The 20,415-nt window shown below is 39.1% G+C and overlaps 1 protein-coding gene across 1 annotated transcript in view; it reads right to left on the bottom strand.

The window, feature by feature from the left end:
* KIF26B (kinesin family member 26B) overlaps positions 1–20,415 on the bottom strand; it is a gene marked incomplete at both ends in the record, with an annotated part of 277,666 nt that overhangs the window by 90,594 nt on the left and 166,657 nt on the right. The window contains one exon of the mRNA XM_082276851.1: positions 11,349–11,532. Coding sequence (XP_082132977.1) covers positions 11,349–11,532 — 184 coding nt within the window. The remainder of the gene's footprint in view (positions 1–11,348; positions 11,533–20,415) is intronic.

Raw genomic sequence — 20,415 nt, 5'->3', positions numbered from 1 at the left:
ACCAAGCTCTAATATTGCTAGTTTCACAAATTATGTTGCTTTCCAGAAAAACAGTGAAGTAATAGTTGTGCTGCAGTTCTTTGCTAAGCTGCTGCTCCATCAATGTATTGGGTGTTCAATCAAATGGTCTTCCCTTGATAGGTTTATCTCTCAGTGGGCCAGTACTGCTCAGATGCAGCTGTGTGAAATGACTGTGCGTTGCACTAGCTTCAGTACTATTTCACTGAGAGCAGGATTTGAGTGTCCCGAAAATTGCTTAGCAAATAGGACTTGAAATCAAAGTGACAGCAGCCTCATGCCCTAAGTAAGGCACATTTTGGTACCCAGCAAGGGACCGAAATACAGTTCTGAGTCATTACTTTAATTCTATGGGAAAGAATCATAGAGAGGCCTCAAAATCTGATACAGCCCTGACAGGTCAGTGACTGACAGACGTAAGTAGTGCAAAAAATGACTAAGGGGTAGCACAATCATCCAATACCATAGAACTGGGTACTCACATTTCTCTTTGCCCAACCCACCTATTACACCTGAAGAGATTCAGAGACTCTGGGGATTTCATGCCACTGCAATCCAGAAGGAGCTTACAAACCTCTGGGGAACAATCTGCATCCATTTGTCCTGAAGCCTGAATATATGACACTTGTAGTGTCTTGTCTGCCTTTATACTGTGGGATGGGAGTGGGAGGAGAAAATGATAGGAGATTTTTGTAGAGGAAGGCTAATAATCAGAATAGTTTTCTTATTCAGCATTATTAATCCCTACTGAATTAGATGCATTAGCAAAAGGTACTTCATTTCTTTGGAGATAAAAAAGAACAGTCTGAATTCTTGAGGAAATATTCTGCCTATTAGTGTCTATGTAAAACTGTAGAAATAATGCTCTCAGAGATAAAATGAAGAATAAGAAAATAATAAAGGCAAACCTCCCTCTATGTGCTGCTCTGCAATTAACTGTTTGAAGCAATTCCAAATACCCTTAATCTCAAGAACTCTGTTTAACTGCCCATCCAGTTATTTTTAACTTGTACTTCTATTATTACTACTGCATTATTAATATACCCTGATAAGATAGGAAACAGCCTGGTGGTGTTCTGTTTCAGCAATGCCTTGCACGGCATAATAGTCTTTATGATGAATAACTCCCTCCCATCTGAGGAGATTCATGATTCCCTCTGCTCACAGACTACGAGGCCCTGGGGGAATCCTGTTTCCTCCCCTGTGTTGGTATTCCATTTCCCAAAAGCAGCCTGGGCCTCCTTGTGCTCAGCACACACTGTTATCAGTCAGAGTGATGCCTTCTCTTTCTGTGTGGCCAGGAGAGACGTGCCCCCCGTGCCTCTGTTGGAGCTCGGGCAAGCACAGCCTCACCGCTGCTCCTCAGAGCTGACAGTGGGCAATACTTAAGGGATTTTATTGGGGGTGGGTGGGGAAGGGGGGAAGCAGCTTTTCTAGTCACACTGCTTCCAGAATCTGGGCTCAGGTGCTGCAGCCAAGCTAGTCAAGAATAGATTTTTACTGCAAATCAAGATTTGTATTTGGAGGAAACTCCAGCAATACTGAATGGTGGAAAGAAGGGGTAAGACATTTAAGATAATTACCCTCACACCATATGGTTTGAAGTATGCCATATTTTTTTGTGGGAAAAAAGGAGCAGGGAAGAAAGGATCAACAGTTTTTAAGGTTTCCCACATCTATGTTTCTGTAATAGGGTATGTGATGCTTTCCTCCTGACATTTTAATACACACTCCATTTTGCCAACACATCTTTTTCTGTCTCTCCTTCAGTATAAGCACTGTAAATTGAACAGATCTGTGGAAAAATCCAGTAGCAATTAATTGGGGTGAAAGCTGTTGGGATCAACAGAGCCTCACACACCCCTAGAGAATTTTATGTAAAATGCTGCTATTTGTATAAGCATTTTCAATCACCACATAGGAGAAAAAAGTTAATGCATTGTATTGGAAGATTGGAGTAAGCAAGAAAATGTATATTAGTCTGGATTAAAATCTGTGACAATATCTTAGGGGAATGTTGAGTTGTCTTTAAAAAAATCTGCTCATTTATAAAAAAAAGCAAGTCTATAGCCAGTTAGCCTTACAATTTTTTTCAGAAAACTTGCTTAAAACTCCACATATAGCTTTTTCCTGTATATTTCCACTGTACTGGTGGGGAGGAGGAGATGAATACACACACACACACATTCACCTACATGTTTCTAGATGCAAATGTACACACCATATGTACAGTGAGAATTACATATACACCTGTCCATCCACACCCATCACAGGTGCACCCACTCCTTTCTTACTTCTGAGTGCTATAGGAGAGGTTTTGAGCCTCACAGGCCTTAACTATGTATTGAAATACCTCCTCATTTTTCATGTCAAACAGGTCAATGATTTCATCAAACTTTGTTTTTTATCTTTACGATATAGAAAGAGTCTATAATGAGAAATAGGAACGTTGAAGTATTACTTTTTATACCTGGTATTTCATATCTCACTTTCCAGTGAAAGATAATTTAACTGCTAATCACTTTGGCAACAATATAGAAAAGAAAGTCTATTTACATTTGGAAAACAAAATGGGATCTGGCTATCAGGAATCCAGATCCGCTAATGAAATGTTTCCAAACCCCAAGCCACACTGCCTACACTTCTGGGAAGGATTCCTCCCTGGAAGCGATTTACTGGTCACATTACAGAGCAATGGAAATCTGGCCATCTGAGGGCCAGAGGCTCTAATCTAACAGGTGTGCACATTATGACCATCTTTACAGACCCACCCTGACAGAAGTACAACTGAACATCTCCGGTCCTTTACTCAATAAAGAGCAGTTTAACTTTGCTTCGATTGGCCTAAGGCCAAATGTGAAAAAGTCTGCTTGGTCCTTTTTCACAAAGGTCTGTCTGCTTTATGCAACCTGCTCAGTTGCATGCAGGTCTGCTCAACCAGACCTGGGTGTCATATAGCAGAAAGCAGAGGATGCAGATGAGAGATGAAAGTACCTAGAACTTTCTGCAAGCACCTTGTTACTTGTATCTCACAGTAGTTGGTTTCTCTATTAAAGGTTCAGAGCAGAACACAAGAAGGAGCCTGTGTTCCTACTCAGGGAGAGATTCATTTCACCTCACTTGAGCCAGCCAAAATACAGATATCTCTTTCTAAGGCAGCTGTCTGTGTTGCCTCTGTAATCAACTGAAAAAGAAAGGTACATCTAGTAGGCAAGTCAGCCCAATTCTCTCCATTCCTCCACAAGAGGAATACATATGACCAGCCTAGATCAGAAAGGTAGTGATCACCTAAGCTAGCAACATGAATCACATCCTAAGGTGGCAATAATGATAGCACTAAAGAGTGAAGAAAAACGTAAGAATATAATGACTCAAAACATGGGGATACATGCTTGTCATAACAGCACAAAATATGGATCAATGTCAATAAAGAGATATTCCCCAAAATGGGTTGAATCCTAAGGGAAAAGGCAAAAAATGGTGAGACTCAATCAGAGGACATATATTCCAATGGTATTCTCAATATTAAAATGCAGTTCATGTTGGCTCTTCCTCAGCTGAGCTAGTTATCTATTGAAGTCAGCATTGTACCAGAGAAATGAGGTAAGGCCCAGACCTTTAGAAAAAGAGAAAGCAGAATAACCTTGCAGTTAAACCAGGAGGTTCAGACAAATCATTATCCCACGATGTTACAGCAGTGCTACAGCAGAGCCTCCTGCAGTGTCACCATCCCACCTGCACCGCTGCTCTCCAACACGTGCTGAGAGGAGTCAAACACCAAAGGAAAAGGCTGGGAGGAGAAGAGCTTTAGGAAATTTTAAAGAAAAAGGAATTGTAATAAGGTCTGCAGCTGACTGCTCAAAGTACAGTGCCTGCTACTTGCCTAAGATCTAAGAAAACTCACCACAGTCCTGGGTTTAGCACACTGTCCAGTATTTAAACTCCTTCTTCAGCATTGGCTGAGAAATACTCTTGAAATTTTCAGTTCCTGTCATCTTGACTTTCCTGATTTATATTAATCTCTTCCTCGTGAATTTAAAAATTAATTTAATGAGGTAAGGCATGTAGAGGAGAGGGCAGGGAAGAAGAGGACATTTCGGGAAGTACTACCAAAAGTCTTAAAAAGGAAACGGAAGTTATTAAGCAGAACTATCAAAGTGCCCCAAAATATCAACCAGCAGTACCACCTGAATTGAAAAGCAAAGTAAATAAAAATACAATAGCTCAGAAAAACTTGGAGGAGATCAGTATTAAAAACAATGTTTTTATATCCTAGAAAAATCCAGTAATTTTCATTCAAATTGCATGTCCTTCAGAGATTAAGACTTTAAAATAGGTGGCCACTGTATTGTCATACTATTTCAACAACACAGGAATATGTTAAAAGCGTACTTACTAGGTGAGCAAGAGTAAAGGTTTCTGTGGCTTCATTAGGTGATCAACATTAAAACAGTCAAACTAATTGACCAATGTGAGCCTTGTGTATAAGGCCCGTAGCCAAGTAGGAGCCTACAAATTACAGTCATTCCTGCCACTAAGCAACTTGAATCAAAAAAAGAGTCAACTAGCATAAAATTTATAGATTGCTGGGCATAAAATCATATAATAATGCAGAGGGTGCTGGATAAATGAAGTCAGTTAGCAACATACAAAACCTAGTACCACCACCCTGAAGTGATTTGAGCAAGCTAATTTTCCTTTTGTTCACAGAAAATATCATCAAAATAGACCAAGGTAAACAATAAAAAACTAGACTTTTTAGCTCTTTTCCTGGGTGAAATGTACTATAAAAGAAACACAGAAAAAGATTGATTCTTCTAACACAGAAATAAAATGTCATCAAAGTGAGTTGAGGTGCAGCCTTTTTAATATTTTTTCTGTCCAGTCCAATTCCACCTGGAAATCTCCTCCAGCCACCTCTTGTGCTCACAAATTCATCAGTACGATTTCTGAATACGCCTAGGAAGATGTCATTACAGGGAGAAACAGCATTTCCATTATTTCTTTGAGAAAAAAAAAGTAATTTAAGGAGCAACAGTCTCTTGTCCATATCTGCTATCACCAATAGCTGGTACTCAGCTTAGGATACAAGTTTTTCTCAGTGATATATGGAAAGAGATCTTTTTTTCCCAAAGCAAAAGAGTTTCACTTAAGGACTGTAAGTTACTCTCTAGAAAACCTCATTTTCTCTGCTGCAGTTTTCACACCACCCTCCCCACCAGTGAAGAGGAAGATGTCTGCTAGTTTGAAAGATGGCTTTATTTTATGGAAAATCAGCAGAGACAAAGGAATTAACAGAAGAGAAAGATAGGTGCCTACACTGGTGGAGCACTTCTAATGCTCCTAGTTCCCATGAAGTAGCAGCTTCTTGAAGCTTCACAAAGTGATGAAACAGCAGTTAGAGCTGTTCTTTAAATCAGGGAAAATATGACTGCATATAAATTTCTTTAAAATACATGTTACTTTAAACTTCAAAGTCAACCAAGATGCAATCTGACAGGCTTCTGGCATGCCTGGGTTAGTACTTCCACATCCAGAATAAGCTTTACTTTACAGAAAGGCAAACTAAGTGTTCATAGAAAACATGATTGACAAAGGTGAGAGACTTTTGCTAACAGCAATTCTTCCAAATTCTAAAAACTTCACCTTTTACTTAAAGCAGCTTGAGCGTAAAACTCCTCCTAGAAAATCTCATCTAGCAGGAATCTAGGCAAAGTGCAAGAAAGCCTCCACCAGGTCCAAAGAGTACATTTCACGAAGAAAAACACAGTTCTGAGCAATTCTGACTGGAGGGCAAAAGGCCACCTGGATTTCATTCCAAGTGGAACTAACTAATTTGTACAACAATCATGTTGACAACAAAGATGAACACATATGTCTTCTTTAAATGCCTCAAGGGTCATCCTCCCACCTTTCAGTAGCCATGGTAACTTTGGGGGAAAAAAACAGCTCTCACATAGAAATTGTTTTCTGTGATAAAGGGTTTAAAATCACTTTTGTCATCTATCCGTTAACTTTTGCCCCTGTACACCTGAAGGATGAAGAGAGAATCTCTGCTTTACAAAGGAAAGAGAACCCCTTCTCATTCTTTCTGGAAAAACCTTAAAGATGGTTGGCAGTGAAGTGAAATACAGAACATATTTTGCAAGTTGTGCTGGCTGTTTTGCTGACCGTAGCACAGGTTTTCATAAATGCCCGCTTAATATATATCCTAATGTTGACAAAAAAATCCTGACATCCATCAATCAGCAGGTCAAAATGCAAACTCTGATAGAGGTAAAGGAGGTTTCCTTTACCTTTTGGACTTAAACAAGATGTGAATCAATTTCATTCCCTTCAAATCAACTTTGCAAATCACATAAGTGTAAGAACATCTCTTTACTTCCCTGCACTGATACAAAGAGTTGACATGGCCACTGAAAACATCTTTTGACAAAGACTATTCACATAATGATTCATACAGGCCATAGCCAATATAACAGTTACTCATTATTAACACCCTTATTGCAGTTATATAGCTTGGATTAAAGCATGCCAAAGACAGTGCAATAATTGTTGCAGGATTTAATGAAAAGTAAACAAAAACTATTTTAAGGCAGTGGACAGCTGAAATACTACCAGTTTGTGAACCCAAAGCATTGGCATATGCTTCTGTCCCAGGCAAAAGACTGTTGTGAATCTATTCACAAACCTGAATTGCTTGGGCATGAGAGATTTCTTCACTGTTACTTTTGGCAAATACTGTATTGGTTTGGTAGACACACTTTCAGGTCAGACAAAATGTTCTGATTCTTCCATATACAGTTTTATGTAAATGCATGTGAGAAAAAGATAAGCTGCAGACTTCTGTAAAGTGAATAGTAGATTTTGGGCTTAATTCAATCAAATACTGTGCTGTGATTCTTCAACCAGGCACCAACAAATTATTTTTAACTGAATTTTCTTTGCTACAGATCCTTGGCAGAAAGGTGTATGACTCAGGAGCATCTATCACACTGCCAACTTCCTGCGGCCACTCCTGCTATTTGGCTATGTTTTGGTTCCTATTCATGGCCCCTCCCATGCTCAGCCCTGTACTTGATGCCAGAAGACCAGTTACCACATCTCTCGTTCATACCACGTCACAGTAAACAGAATCACAAATTGCAGTTGCTTTTTTAATAGGTTGAAAAGACCACTTGAAGAAAGTTCAATGGTGACTTGCTTCTCCCTGGTAGAAAACTTTTGCATAGGGATTATTTTAGTGCCCAAGCATTGCTATTTTATTTTGAGATTAATAAGTACCAAATAACAAAAATCCACACACAAAAAAAAAAAAAAATATATATATATATATATATATATATAAAGAAAAGTAAACTAATCTCTGCCCAAACATAATAAATACCTCTCAGTGACAGAGGTTTATAAGACTATGCACAGAAAAATAATAGATGAAAGAAAGAACAGAGACCACATCCATTTATTCTAACCCCCTGCCACCTGAAAACAACCTATTTATTCAGGCTGGCAGAAAATTTTTCATTCCAGCTGTTTTTCATGTCGAATGTGGGATTCAGCAAAACAACATCTTTCACAGAAAGAACATTTCAGATTTTCATCAAAAGTATTGGTTTACTTTTGATTTTGTTTGACAGAAAATGGAAGAGGAGGTGTAGAGGGGAGGACGGAGGAAAGCAGACTGGGGAGCAAATCTAAGCAAACCTTACTAGAATGGCCTTACAGTAGTTAATCTTAGTGCAGGCATGGAATAACTCATTATTTCTGCACAGAAAGCCTTTTTGCTCTCTTTTTGGCTTATTGTTAGGAAGGAAACAACAGACTTAAAACTATGAGATTTGGGGAAAAATCATGTACAACCATCCAGAACAGTACCACTTTCTCTCTGGGTAAACTCAGTAAAAGCAATCTGTTACTCAGAATATGATGATTCAAGGACAGCAGAGAGAGAATAAATTATGCTTAAGCTGTAGCAGTTTATGGAGCACGATTGTCACTCAGCCCGAAAGAAAACTCTCAAGAACTGACTGTGGGGATACCCCACTACCACTCAAGATCATCTCCCTCTACCAGCAAATACAAATCCCTGGATAAATTATGACCCATGAAAGCACCCCTGTTAATATATTTACAACAGAGTCACACCTTTTTATTTAGCATCAGGAAGAGCTATTTGGAAATGAATGCAACAAAGAATCTGATCCTTTGCTTGTTTCACTTTGACAATGCAGTACTTCTGCCAGGCTCAGTGGTGTATCTAACATCAAAGTAAAATGCTGACTATGCAGTCCCACCATTTCATTATTAATATCATCTTCCTGCTTCTGTGAAGCTGAACTTCAGATTTCAAATAATACTTCTTCCAAAGTCCAGGCTGGCACAGTTTTGATTTGCAAGGCATTCTGTAATAAAAGGCATGAAGCATACAACCTGAATATATACTCTCTAATACTATGCCCTTTTCGTCAATTTAGACATGTCAGCAGAGAGTTGTTGCCATTATCCATCCTAAATGCACTGCTAATTAACTTTTAAATATATTGATGATAGGCAGATCTTCCTATTTTAACTTTAAAAAAATGTATATGCCTACATATTACAGATGAGAAATTCTATAATTTTAAATAAATCATTGACATTAATTTTGCAATGAGAAGTAGAATCTTTGGAATTTCTAGTAGGAGTGAAAATATAAAATAGCAACTGTTTGCTTGCAAATTCATTTTAGAAAACTGTGAAATTAAATTTACCCTCAAAGTCTAAGATTTGATTTACCCAACTTCCTATCCTTCACATCTTGGATATCCCATCTCCCCTGGAAAACTGACAGCTCTCAAGCTGACACCGAGCCAGTAACACCCAGTGTCTGTGCCAGGGCTCACAGCCCTGCAGGAGTGAGCCTGCCTTCCAGGGAGCCCATGCACAGCTGTCCCCCAGAGTCTCAGAAATCCACAATCCTTGGCAACGGCCATCCTTCCAGTTCTGGTGAACCAGACTTTCCAGTAACAAATTGTCACCTTAGAAATTGCCCAGCCCACTCAAACCCAAAGGGAAATAAAGTGTTATCACACTGAGATTGCTGGTAAAATGCTATTTAAATACAAACCAGGAAAAAACCCTAAATTATTGAAAACAATATTTAGCTTCCCTGAACCTACTTCCTCCACGTGAATTCATATTTAATAAATTTATACCCTTACAGAAAACACTATATGAGAAAAAATGCTGAGAAAAGTAACTGTTTTTTAGCACACTCCTATCAAAACATATCCCAACCACACTTTACAGAACACATATAAACAATGAAGATTTAAAGTAAATAAGCTGGAAATTCCATTACCTCATCTAAAGTTTTTCCAGTCTGACAGATAAATTACACTGTTATCTTGAAGTTATTTACTTATTGTGCCTCACATCTATTTTTGACATATTAAAATTAAAATTGTGCTACAGAGGTAAACTGATGGGAAACTTTGATGAAAGTATACAAGCTTCAGGTCATAATTATAAGGTGCCTCGTAAAAGAAACCAAAAAGGTGAAAAATGAAACTGGCTTCCAGAAACTGCAGGTTTTGCTAATGGAAATGTGGAAAAAATTTAATTTTCTCTAGTTTGACTATATGAAATGACCTAATTTGGTTTTCTGCTTTGAAGAAGCATGTGTGTCAATGTGTTAAAACCTCTTAGTTACTTATATACTCTGATAGCTTTGGGACAGTAAGTCTGAAGTGAAAAGAAATATCCTCCTTCATCATGTAGGCTGCAAAATTTCAGTTTTACTTGCATAGCTAGAAAGCCTGGACCTTGTTCTAGTACATGGTTTTGAAGAAGCCAATCACAGGTCTGTTTGGGAGTACTGCAAAACTGCTTCCCAAGCCCTCTCCACTGGAAACCAGTGGTGAGAGGAATAAGAAAGGCTCAAATCAGCTTGGAAAGTTCAGACAGAGCTATGTGTAGACCCTTTCCTTGGGACATATGAAAATAATAATCCGGAAAAGTGCTGACGCAGTCCAAGATGGGAGATGAGCCCCTGTTTCCAAGAACACACCCTTGATTATTCCTCAATGGAATTTTTATTCAGAGGTAACTCGTCCCAAGCACAGAAAAGTAAGACTCCTGAGAGAATGGCTTCTATTGTAAATCTATTCTGTAGCAACTTCTTATAACAATGAACAGGTTCCAGTTTAATCCTCTTTCCCCCACTAAAATCAGAATATGCATCCCTATTAAACTTTTATAAGATCATGACAGATTTCTACATTTTTTTCCCACCTACCAGGCCAGAGGAAAGGAAGGGAGCCCCATGTGGACAGAATCTCTTTTCAAACAGGCATCAAACCAGCCATGAAAGTAATACCATTGGTCTTTGAAAGGAAACCCTGGAACTGCACAATATAAGAAAGCGAGTATCCAAAATCAGCAGTGAAAATTCTGAAGCCCATCCTATGCTCAGCAATCCTAGATCATACACTACAGTTTCTCCTCTGAACAAAAACTTTCACCAAATTCATTGTCACTGCTTAGTATTCAAGGAATATGGAAAAGCTATGCACACAGATGCTTGCATAAGAAACAACCTTGGTTAAAGCAAACTGCTTTTCTCAACAACTGCATGTGCATATTCCCAGATGTAATATGCCAGGCTCTCCACTTGTAACAGGGAAAAAGGAAGGGCCACTCAGACAAATTACAAAGCAACAGCAAACTGTATACCCACCTCCTCCATCGCCTCAACATACATATGCACCTAAACAGTATTTTAAGAGGGAATGATTATGCAGAATGGGAGGAAATAACACGACAGAAGGAAAAAGGAGCAATTTATCATTATCAGCATAGGTTTTGTTCAGGTAGATGTACTGGAAGAGAGCCAGCAAACATGAGCCAGAAAGAAATTACAGCCAAGACACCAGTCTGGAAAGCAAGGGATCAGGAACACAAAATATGCCATAGCAAGCAACTGCTATCCAGTTTATACAGCCACAGTGACAAACTACTCCTGAAACCCAGAATGGATATTACCTCCTGGCAGAATGGACATTAACTCCACCTGGTAGCACTGTGGTCCCAATGCAGGAGCATTAGTGTAGCTGGGCTTTGAAGTGTATAACTGCTGCACAATTAGGTCTGTCTGTGTTAAGTCAACTTTAGCTTTATTAGAAATTCACTTGCATTAGTTAACTCGAGTTGTTAGGCCTTTTTACATGTGTTCAGGTATCAGCTACAGTAAAGCCAACTGAGAGAGGACATAGTTTTCCTTAGTGTTTTGCACAAGGATAAAATCTTCTGCCAGAGAAAATAAGTGTTTCAGTGATATTTGCAAGGCCTACCTTGCCCAAACCTGGAGTGTCTTTCACTTTGCTGACTGCCCTCAACAAACATGGTGGTGCAGGGGGTGGGGAAGTCTGAAGGATACTGCTGAAGCAGGTAGAGAAGAGAGGAGATTCAGGAACAGATGATGCAGAAGGCCTGTGCTTCTTCTTTTTGGAAGAAAGGTTCAATTTCTGAGCAGCTCTGTGGGAAAAATGACAATAGTAAGCTAAAACAACCTCAAACATCAACAAGAATAAATGAAAGTATTTATCAGGTTACTGTTTATGTAGGCTCTCAGTTTTTGCCTCATTGATCCCAATAGTTTCATAATTCTTGTTCTTCCCTCATTAGTACTATTTTAATGCCATTGACCACAAAGTTGCTCCAAATTTAAAGTCTGCTCTAAGTAGGGTCACAATCAGGCCTCTGTCACTATCTTAGCTGTTGAAACCATTCAGCCTGAAGAAAGCTCCAAACCCAAACCAATGAGCTATATGACAATTTCTGGTTTAGAATTACAAAAGGTTCACACAGAATTGTGTCTCATGCATAAGTCTGATTAGGAAATGAACACTTGTGCAGAATTAATTAGTAATAAATGCTCAGGTGACTCTGCTGAGGTGTAAGAAGCCTTGCACTAGCTGTTCAAAATTTTTATCACCTCTTAAAACATAAGCCAGTCTAAAAACTGAACAAATGGTGACCAGTGAAAATATTGCTGTTTGTGATGAGATGGAGTCAATCATACAAACTCCAGCTGCATTAACCACTAAGCAGGGGAAGCAGTGAAGACTGTTTTTAATAGTACAGTATTCTCAGATAAGAATGCTGAACTTTGTATAGACTTTGATTGAAAAGCTAAGCTTTCCTGGAACTGAAACATTCAGTAGTTTTGTTTTGCAAAATGTTTTATTTTGAGAGATAATGCAACATTCAAGTCTTTGTTGCAGCTGGTTTGTTCCAACACTTGTGCATCCTGCACTGCCCAGGTGTAACATCAATATTAATCATGTTGTGCCATGGTTTCCCTTTTGCAAAACAGAGCACTTTAAACAGAGCAGGTCAGGGGGAGAACCAACTCAAAGGAGAGATGGATAGAACAATTTTGTTTGCTTCGGCAGAAAAATTGGGACTTAATATATGTATAAAAGCAGTCTGTGCTGACAGTAGCTCTCCTTACTTTGCTGAAGTGTGCCACTCAAGAGCAATAATTCAAAATCCTCCTAAGTTTTAAGAAGCTTTAGCTCCATTACACTGGTATCAGTTTATATTATCCAAGTCAAAACTTACAAAAGTAATTACATCATTTTACCCAAAGGAGTCAGGGAAGACTGAATATATACGCATTTCAATATGCCAGTAACTGGTGTTTGTATCAGGTGTCTCAGACATGAGATATGGCATGACGTTGCCATATTGCAGCTGGTCACAAGCACACTGTGTGCACCACCAGTGTGTGTTCTTTTAGCCTATGTCAAATGCAAAGCACTTCCAGATAAATTCATTTCTAATAAAAGAAAAACACTAGGAGATTTTAACTGACCTTTCACAGAATTAGAACTCAGAAGTTTCTGTACCACCTCCCTGTCCTTTCTCTTCATGCTGACCTGAAGACTGCAGTTCATAACCTGTCCCTCTCATTTAAGGATACACTTTCTTTTTCACAGAAAATGTACCCAAAATGTGTTGGTCAAAACCATTTTTCCTTTTCCTTGCAACATCTCCATGGTCTGAGAGGATTCAATTATTTCAGCTTCCACACTGTCCATTGCTAATACTTCTATGAAGTTGTCCATGCTGAATCAAGATATTCTGTACATCTTATTTTCACTATAAAATTATTTCAAGAGAAATCTTGTACTCTACTTGAAGCAACTGAAAATATAAATGTTGGTCAAACATACTGAAAGCTTTACCCCTGTAGTCAAGTGCATTAGTCCAGTCTGAAATATAAGCACTAGCTCCATCCACTATGGTCATCCATCTGGTCTCACCGACTCATGCCCTGGTGAAAGTATATTTCCTAAAAGCTGTTTCCTGAATTGACTGACAGAGCCATTATCCCTCTTGCCACTAAATGCTCCTCCAGAATGTGCTGTTCTTTTTACAAAGCTGACAGTGTAATACAAACCACTTCCTGACCCAACCAAGCACATACCAACATTTTCTAAAAAAAAAAAAACCACTGTTGGAGGTACCTGGCCTTTTCAAAATCTTGGAACTACATTCTAGTTTGACAGTTATAACCTTTGAGATTGCATTCAAATGGAATAACCTGCATTTTCCTTATATTTTTGGCCTGTGACTGGAAAAATGTATGAAAAACAACGAACTATTTCTCACAACTTCATGGGCCTCTCTTTTTTTCCCCAATGAGAGGAAATCAATGCATGGCAGGCTAGAAAATAATTTACAAGCCCTATCAGACTTGACTGAATTTTGAAGGGGATCAAAAAGGCAGTAGGCATCAGGTAATTCTCAGAGCATTTAATTGGGAAGAGAAGGCTAGTTTAACCACATGTAGGCTGCAATATGATACAAATACACAGAGTGTGGCTTTCTTGTGAGCACATTTGCGTGAGCAAAATCCTTCAGCCTGAGTGGCTAGCATTGCTCCAAACACAGCTGGTCATGCCAGCTGGTACTGATTTGGCCCTGTGATCTAGCACAGGAGGTTACAAATTCTCATATTTTACTTTTCCAGGCAAGTCAGAGGCCTGGCTCTCCCATGCAGACTCTCTGGACCACCAGGCTTCTCAGGCAAGGCACGAGGCTGGACCCTGGGAGACCTGAGGACGGTGCAGCTCACAGCCTGCACAGCTCCGCCAGCAGCTGTTTAGGCTCTGCTCTTTGTACAGGAGCCAGCTATTTTATTTTTTTCATTTAATATCTAGTATAATAGGGCTCTGATTTCCACTTGAGACTCTGCCTACTGCTGCAGTAATGGTGATGGCAGTGATGGCAGCATGGCTTTTTGTGCTAACAATAAGCTGATCATACTCCAGGTTGTATTAGCTCCCATTTGAGCCAAGTGATATCAGCTATGGAATATGCAGGGGTGTGCAGGGGGCTCCAGTGCATTGTAAACCACTTCCCCACTGTGTGTGGTATGGCTGTGGTAGGGATTGCATCCACAGAGACTCACAAGGAATTTGATCCAAATTCAATTTTTGAAGGGTATAATTTAAATTGCATTAGAACACTGTGTGAACATACTCATTCACAACAGAACTGTCTTTAATGTCATTTTACTGAATTACCTTCCAAAATAATGCATATTTAATCCAGTTTAGCTAATATACTTTGGATTAACGCCTTCAGATAATTTGGACTATTTCTTTCCTGAGAGTCCCGATGCAAACAAGCAGCTGGAGACTTTTTGAAGGCTTACAAGATTTCTGGCAGAGCAAATAATCACAAGATCAAGAGCTGAAATTGCAGGGGGGACATTAGAAAGCTGATTAAAGTTCAATCCAAATAAAACTAATACATTGCCCTGGCAGGAAAGGGAAACTGCTTTGAAAGTCCACCTGATCCATAGCAAAGACTGAGATCATTTCTTGAAAGGACATTCTCTGCTTTTTGTTTTTTAAAATACAAGTTAAATAATTTATATCTTTGGGCAGTCAGAACTGTTTTCACACCCCACCAGAAATGGTGATAGATTTTTTCACCTTAAAACTTCCCCAGCAGGCTGGGATTTTCAAACACATTGAATGTAGAACTTCCCTACCCTGGAAGACAATTCAAGACTGATAGGAACTTTCTGAAAGCTGAAGATGCTCCATGTGACTTACTGAAGAAATGGAAGTAAACCATCTTAGAGCTAATTCTGAGATGCAGGTGGGAAAGCATGCTCTTTGGAAACATGATTAGAGAGATGAATGAACGTAAATGGATTAAATAATCCATTTTTAACACAGAACAAAGGCACATCTCGGAGTGGTGCAAAGAACTCTGCTAAGTTATTCATACTACTTATAAGCAATACAAGAATGAAGTTGCTTAAACTCTAGGCAAAATAAAAGGCATTGTGGAAAGCTCTGTAAATATCTTGCTTAGAGAAGTCATTGGGGTGATTTCTTACAGTACAACATATGTAAGGAAACTCTGTGGAAAGAATAGTTTGAAAATTCATGGCTTCTAAATTAATGCTAATAAAATTCAAGGGACACTTGTTTAGCTTGATAAAAGAAAATGTTTTTTCCAAGGCAAAGTTAAAACTTTAGGACTGTCAAAGTAGAGGTCAGTAGGCCCACTAAGTTCATTAGATTTAGAAGGAGGTGAAGCATTAAGCAGACACTTAAAATACTATTCACATTTGTGTCGGCAAAGTTCATTGATAAGTAACACTGACTGACACACTCCTCCATCAGTGTCATCTGAAGAGATTTCCTTAGGTGAGTATCTCTGTATAATTATTCCTTACTGGATGTTCATACTACACTAAGATGCATCCAGTACTTATCACCCTTGGAAACAAAATTCCAGATCATAGATGATATTGAGCTGGCATATCAGTTTCTGTGTCAAAATAGGAAGTGAAATTTCATTTTCATATCATATTTTCCACAGAGAAAACTACTCACAAGCTATGGATACTAAACAGTCATGTATTAACTAACTTTATTGTAAATATTTACAATTTAAATTCAAACTAAAAAACTATTTTTCTTCCGTATTTGGAGGCACAATTCTATTTTATAGTAAAACTATTCTTGGCTGGGTGCACCATTCAAGGAGTAAGGTATGAACTTTATCTCTGCAAGGGATGGCTTACCAGAGGATGTAATGGTTAGACAAGCCCGAAGTATGTTAATGACCTTCCATGGCAATTAAAACACTACCTTTACTTACCCAAAACTGTCTTGCCTGCTGTATTTTAATGTATATTGGAAAATAGATGGAAGTTTAGTTTGGAAATCAGTCTTCTGAGCAAACTCTCAAGGCATATTTGTGCAGGTATATCATCAGCTATAAAATAGACCTGTGTATCTGTGATCAGCAGTAGAACAAAGCAGAAGTTTTAGACTGTCACCTACAAAGTAAAATGTCATCTGTGTAGTATTTTAGTTAACTGACTGTGCTGGTTTCAGCTGGAGTAGAGTTCATTTTCTTTCCAGTGGCTAGTGTGGAGCTGTGTTTTGGGTTTGTACTGAACGCAGTGAAGATAATATAGAGATGTTTTTGTTATTGCTGAGCAGGGCATACACAGAGCCAAGGCCCTTGCTGCTTCTCCTACAGCCACACTGGTGAGGAGGCTGGGAGTGCATGGGAGGCTAGGAGGGGACACAGCTGGGACAGGTGACCCAAACTGACCAAAAGGATATTCCAGACCAAATGGCATCATGCTCAGAATATAAACTGGGGGGAAGAAGGAGGAAGAGGTGGAATGTTTGGAATGTTGGTGTTTGTCTTCCCAAGTCACCATTATGTGTGATGGGGCACTGCTCTCCTGGAGACAGCCAAACACCTGCCTGCTCATGGGAAGTACTGAATTAACACCTTGTTTTGCTTTGCTGGTGTGCATGGCTTTTGCTTTCGCTGCTAAACCGTCTTTATCTCAACCCACGAGTTTTCTCACTTTCACCCTTCCCATTCTCTTCCCAATCCTACTGGTGGGGGAAAGAGCGAGCAGCTGCCTGGGCTTGGCTGCTGGTTGGGGTTGAACCACGACACTGGCAGAATGTCAAACAAAGGAATACTGGAATCCTGCCACTAGTTTTGATTATTTCCAACTCAAATGTTTGCCAACATGGTTTCCAAGTGTATTTTCTGCTTTGGGTAAACATGTTTATATGAAATATCCTAGAAAAGTCCTCGTGGTAGCTGGAAGTTTAAAAACAATGGGATACTGCAAATTTACAACCATGCAGATTCTTTTTTCTGTGAGAAAAGCCAGTCTTGATTTTCTGTCACACAAGGTCACTCAATAGTGTTTCATCCAGGATCTTTCATTACTAAATTATGTCACCTACATGCTGTCCATACAAACTGGACAGAGTGCACTGAATGGGATGTTCACATTTCTGACTGTAGGGCTCTAACCTACCTTCTCCGAATTTTCAGCAAAATTGATTCAATTTCTTCCATTCACCCGCTTAGGTGATGCATGCTCAGTAAGGCCACATCACAGCCAGGCTGACCTGAGTGCTACCACCAAAAAGGGAGACACCACACCTGCCACTGCCCTGTCTACATACTTCCTTTCCCTCTCTTGCTTCTTCCTCACATTTATTTTGGCTTGCCTGCTACTGCTTTGACCTCCTAAATGGGCTTGTTCCAAGGGTGTTCTAAATCATACTTATTTGACATGGCTAATATGCCTGAACTCTATGGCAAGGTCTTTCCCAGCCTTAAAATCTGAGGCATGTGGTATGAACTGTGGTTTCATATAAATCTCACATTTCTATCTGGAGGGCAACAAATTGACCAGGAGCCATGGCTTCCTCTATGCCATGCCTTCCCTTGCATCTTCTAAAGCAAAGAGAAGAAAGATGCTTTAGAGGATGTTTAACCCACAAGCTAACAGCTTGCTCTGCCACCCCTCCACCATCTGCTGCAAACCAGGGGTACCACCTGGGAAGCTTGTTCAAGAAGCAAGAACAGCCTCCAAGAGCTTTTCCTCATACCTCTACATGGAACAGTTTTTTCTCACCCAGAGTGAAAGCAAAAAGACAAAGTGATAAATCTTGCAGCTGTCTTGCCATGTCCCTTCTCAGTCCTCATTCCCTGCCTTCCAACAGGAAGCTACAAGCTATAAACAAGAATCAGGACAAACTGTATTCCACTTCAATTCTCAGGGTGGCCAAACCCAGGGCTGTGGTGTTGCAGCCTAGTAAGATATGTAAGGAATGAAATAAAAATCCTCAGAGGAACACTTTCAGGATTTGTAGTTCCAGTAAGATTCTTAGTATTTGTGTTTAATTATTTTACAATGCCTTTAAAATCTGGAGATAATTTGAACTTTCTGCTTATTCTGTAGAAGGTATAATAAACATCTCTCCAAAGCCCAGTAAACACTTGCCCCTTATTGTTCTCTTTATTTTTATGCATGCATTCAATTTCATAGCAACAGTAAAGCTGTCCCAGGCTCTAATCTTTCATATCTTGGGTGGTAGTTCAGACATTTTGGCCACAGTGCCTTAGTGACTGTCCTCTCCCCAGGAACTGTACTGTAACTGTCAAGAAACTCCTTATTTTTAATTTATTTAATTCTAAAAAGTCAAAATAGATCTTCAAACTTTATTCTGGATAGGTCTTATAAAAGCTGAGGCACACAGGCAAACTCAGTGAAATTAACATCACAGACATGCTCTTATACTAGCTTCAAAGTTGAGTAAATTCTCTGGCAACAGAGCTGCTCCTAGATTGCAGCAAAACGAAGATGAGGAGTATGCTTTCATACCAAGAGCTTAAGGAGAAACTCAAAGTTCTACACAACTATACTGTGGGACAGAGGACTCATATTCTAACAGCTGTTATTTGAGGGAAACTCCCAGTTTTAGAGAAGGATAGGACAAGATCTGAAACAAACCCCCTCTCATGTCATCACTGTTTGATTCACAAAGTTCTCTTCCGCAGGCAGCACTGTATTCCAGCAGAAATCTTTTTCTCTAACCTGTAAGTTCCTGGAAAACTCTGATTTGGTGACAGATGTCTTTCTGCCTTTGGCAACAGGATTATTCATTAGCACTCATGCATAAAGGTAATGTTGGCAAAAAAAGAAACAACTCAAACGAACCACCACATTTGAAATTTCTACAAGAGGTCATACCCTTGTCCTTCAAAGGTACCCATCAAGAAGACTACATATTGACTCAATATCTTGATACATTTAGCTAAAGAAATATAATTCCTGATTTCTTTCCTTTCTTTTTCTCCTCATTCTCTTCTTAATATGGTTCCTAAATTTCAGGCATTACTGACCAAGGCAGTGGTCACACACACTACAAAAATGACCAGATTCACCTTTTCTGCTGTTATTGACTGCAGACACACATAATCAACCTGCATTTTTAGAGAAAAAGAGTGATTTTGGTAACAAGCAGAAGAACCCAACCATGTGGAAAATGTTCAGCAATCAAACAAGAGAAATCACTAGTCAATTTTTTTAAAGAGTGGGTAAAGGTTGTTTCTACTATTAATCTAGCTTGTTTTTCTCTACAAAAAATGGTTTTATAAAAAATGGTAGTCAGGCAGATGACAGTGCTCACAACATTATCCTTTCCTTGGAAAGCTCTGAGGATCAATTGGATATGTGTCACTGCGTGCTTAATGCATGAAGCAAGCTGACCAATTATACTTGAATAATATAAAATAAGATGTTTATCACTAGTTGTATATAGGAAGAAAAACAGATATATTTGCTATAAGTCAAATTAATTTAAATGTAAGAACTTATCAGTTACCACCATGGTTACTTGGCAACCCATTTTCAAACCAGAGTAGACTTTAATTCAGTCACACAGAGCTGAGGGCAAGGACTCTAGTATCTTCCAAGGAAAGGACAGAAACAGGCTCCATCCAGCTCAGCCTTTGGGTGTTAAGACATATTGCCCATTTATACTGAGGATTTATTTTGCAAGGCACCAGCATTTCCACTAAGTGGAAGGAGATGTGCACTGTTTTATCTTTGTAGTGTTATTGTGTAAAACAAGAAATATACACAGATGTTATACTTGTTAACTGTAAAATAATAAAGGTATAGATCTACAGTTACACTGCCTTCTTGTGAAAGTTCCCCAAGGAATAGCTGGCAGATTTTCCCTATGTCTGAGATAACACAGGAAATGCCAAACCATTGGACTGGACTCCTGGTTAGTCAGCCCCTTGCTGACTCTCCTCATGAGCAGTTGTGACAGCTCAAAAACGTGACTAACAGAAGCTTTGCAATGAGGGGCCCACAAACCACTGGCCATTTAATAACAGTCCTTAAAATCACATAAAGAAAATTCTTTAGCTGTAAGTTTTATGGAGCTTATACGATTACAGTTATTCTATTACCTTGAATGCTAAAGCCTTACCACATACTGTGCTGAAAGCTATTCTGCTTCATATCTGTCCCATTCAGCAAAAACCTCT

The sequence above is a fragment of the Coloeus monedula genome, assembly GCF_965178545.1.
Source record: "Coloeus monedula genome assembly, chromosome: 2".
In the NCBI taxonomy this organism is placed as follows: Eukaryota; Metazoa; Chordata; class Aves; order Passeriformes; family Corvidae; genus Coloeus; species Coloeus monedula.
This window is presented reverse-complemented; position numbering and strand designations above follow the sequence as displayed.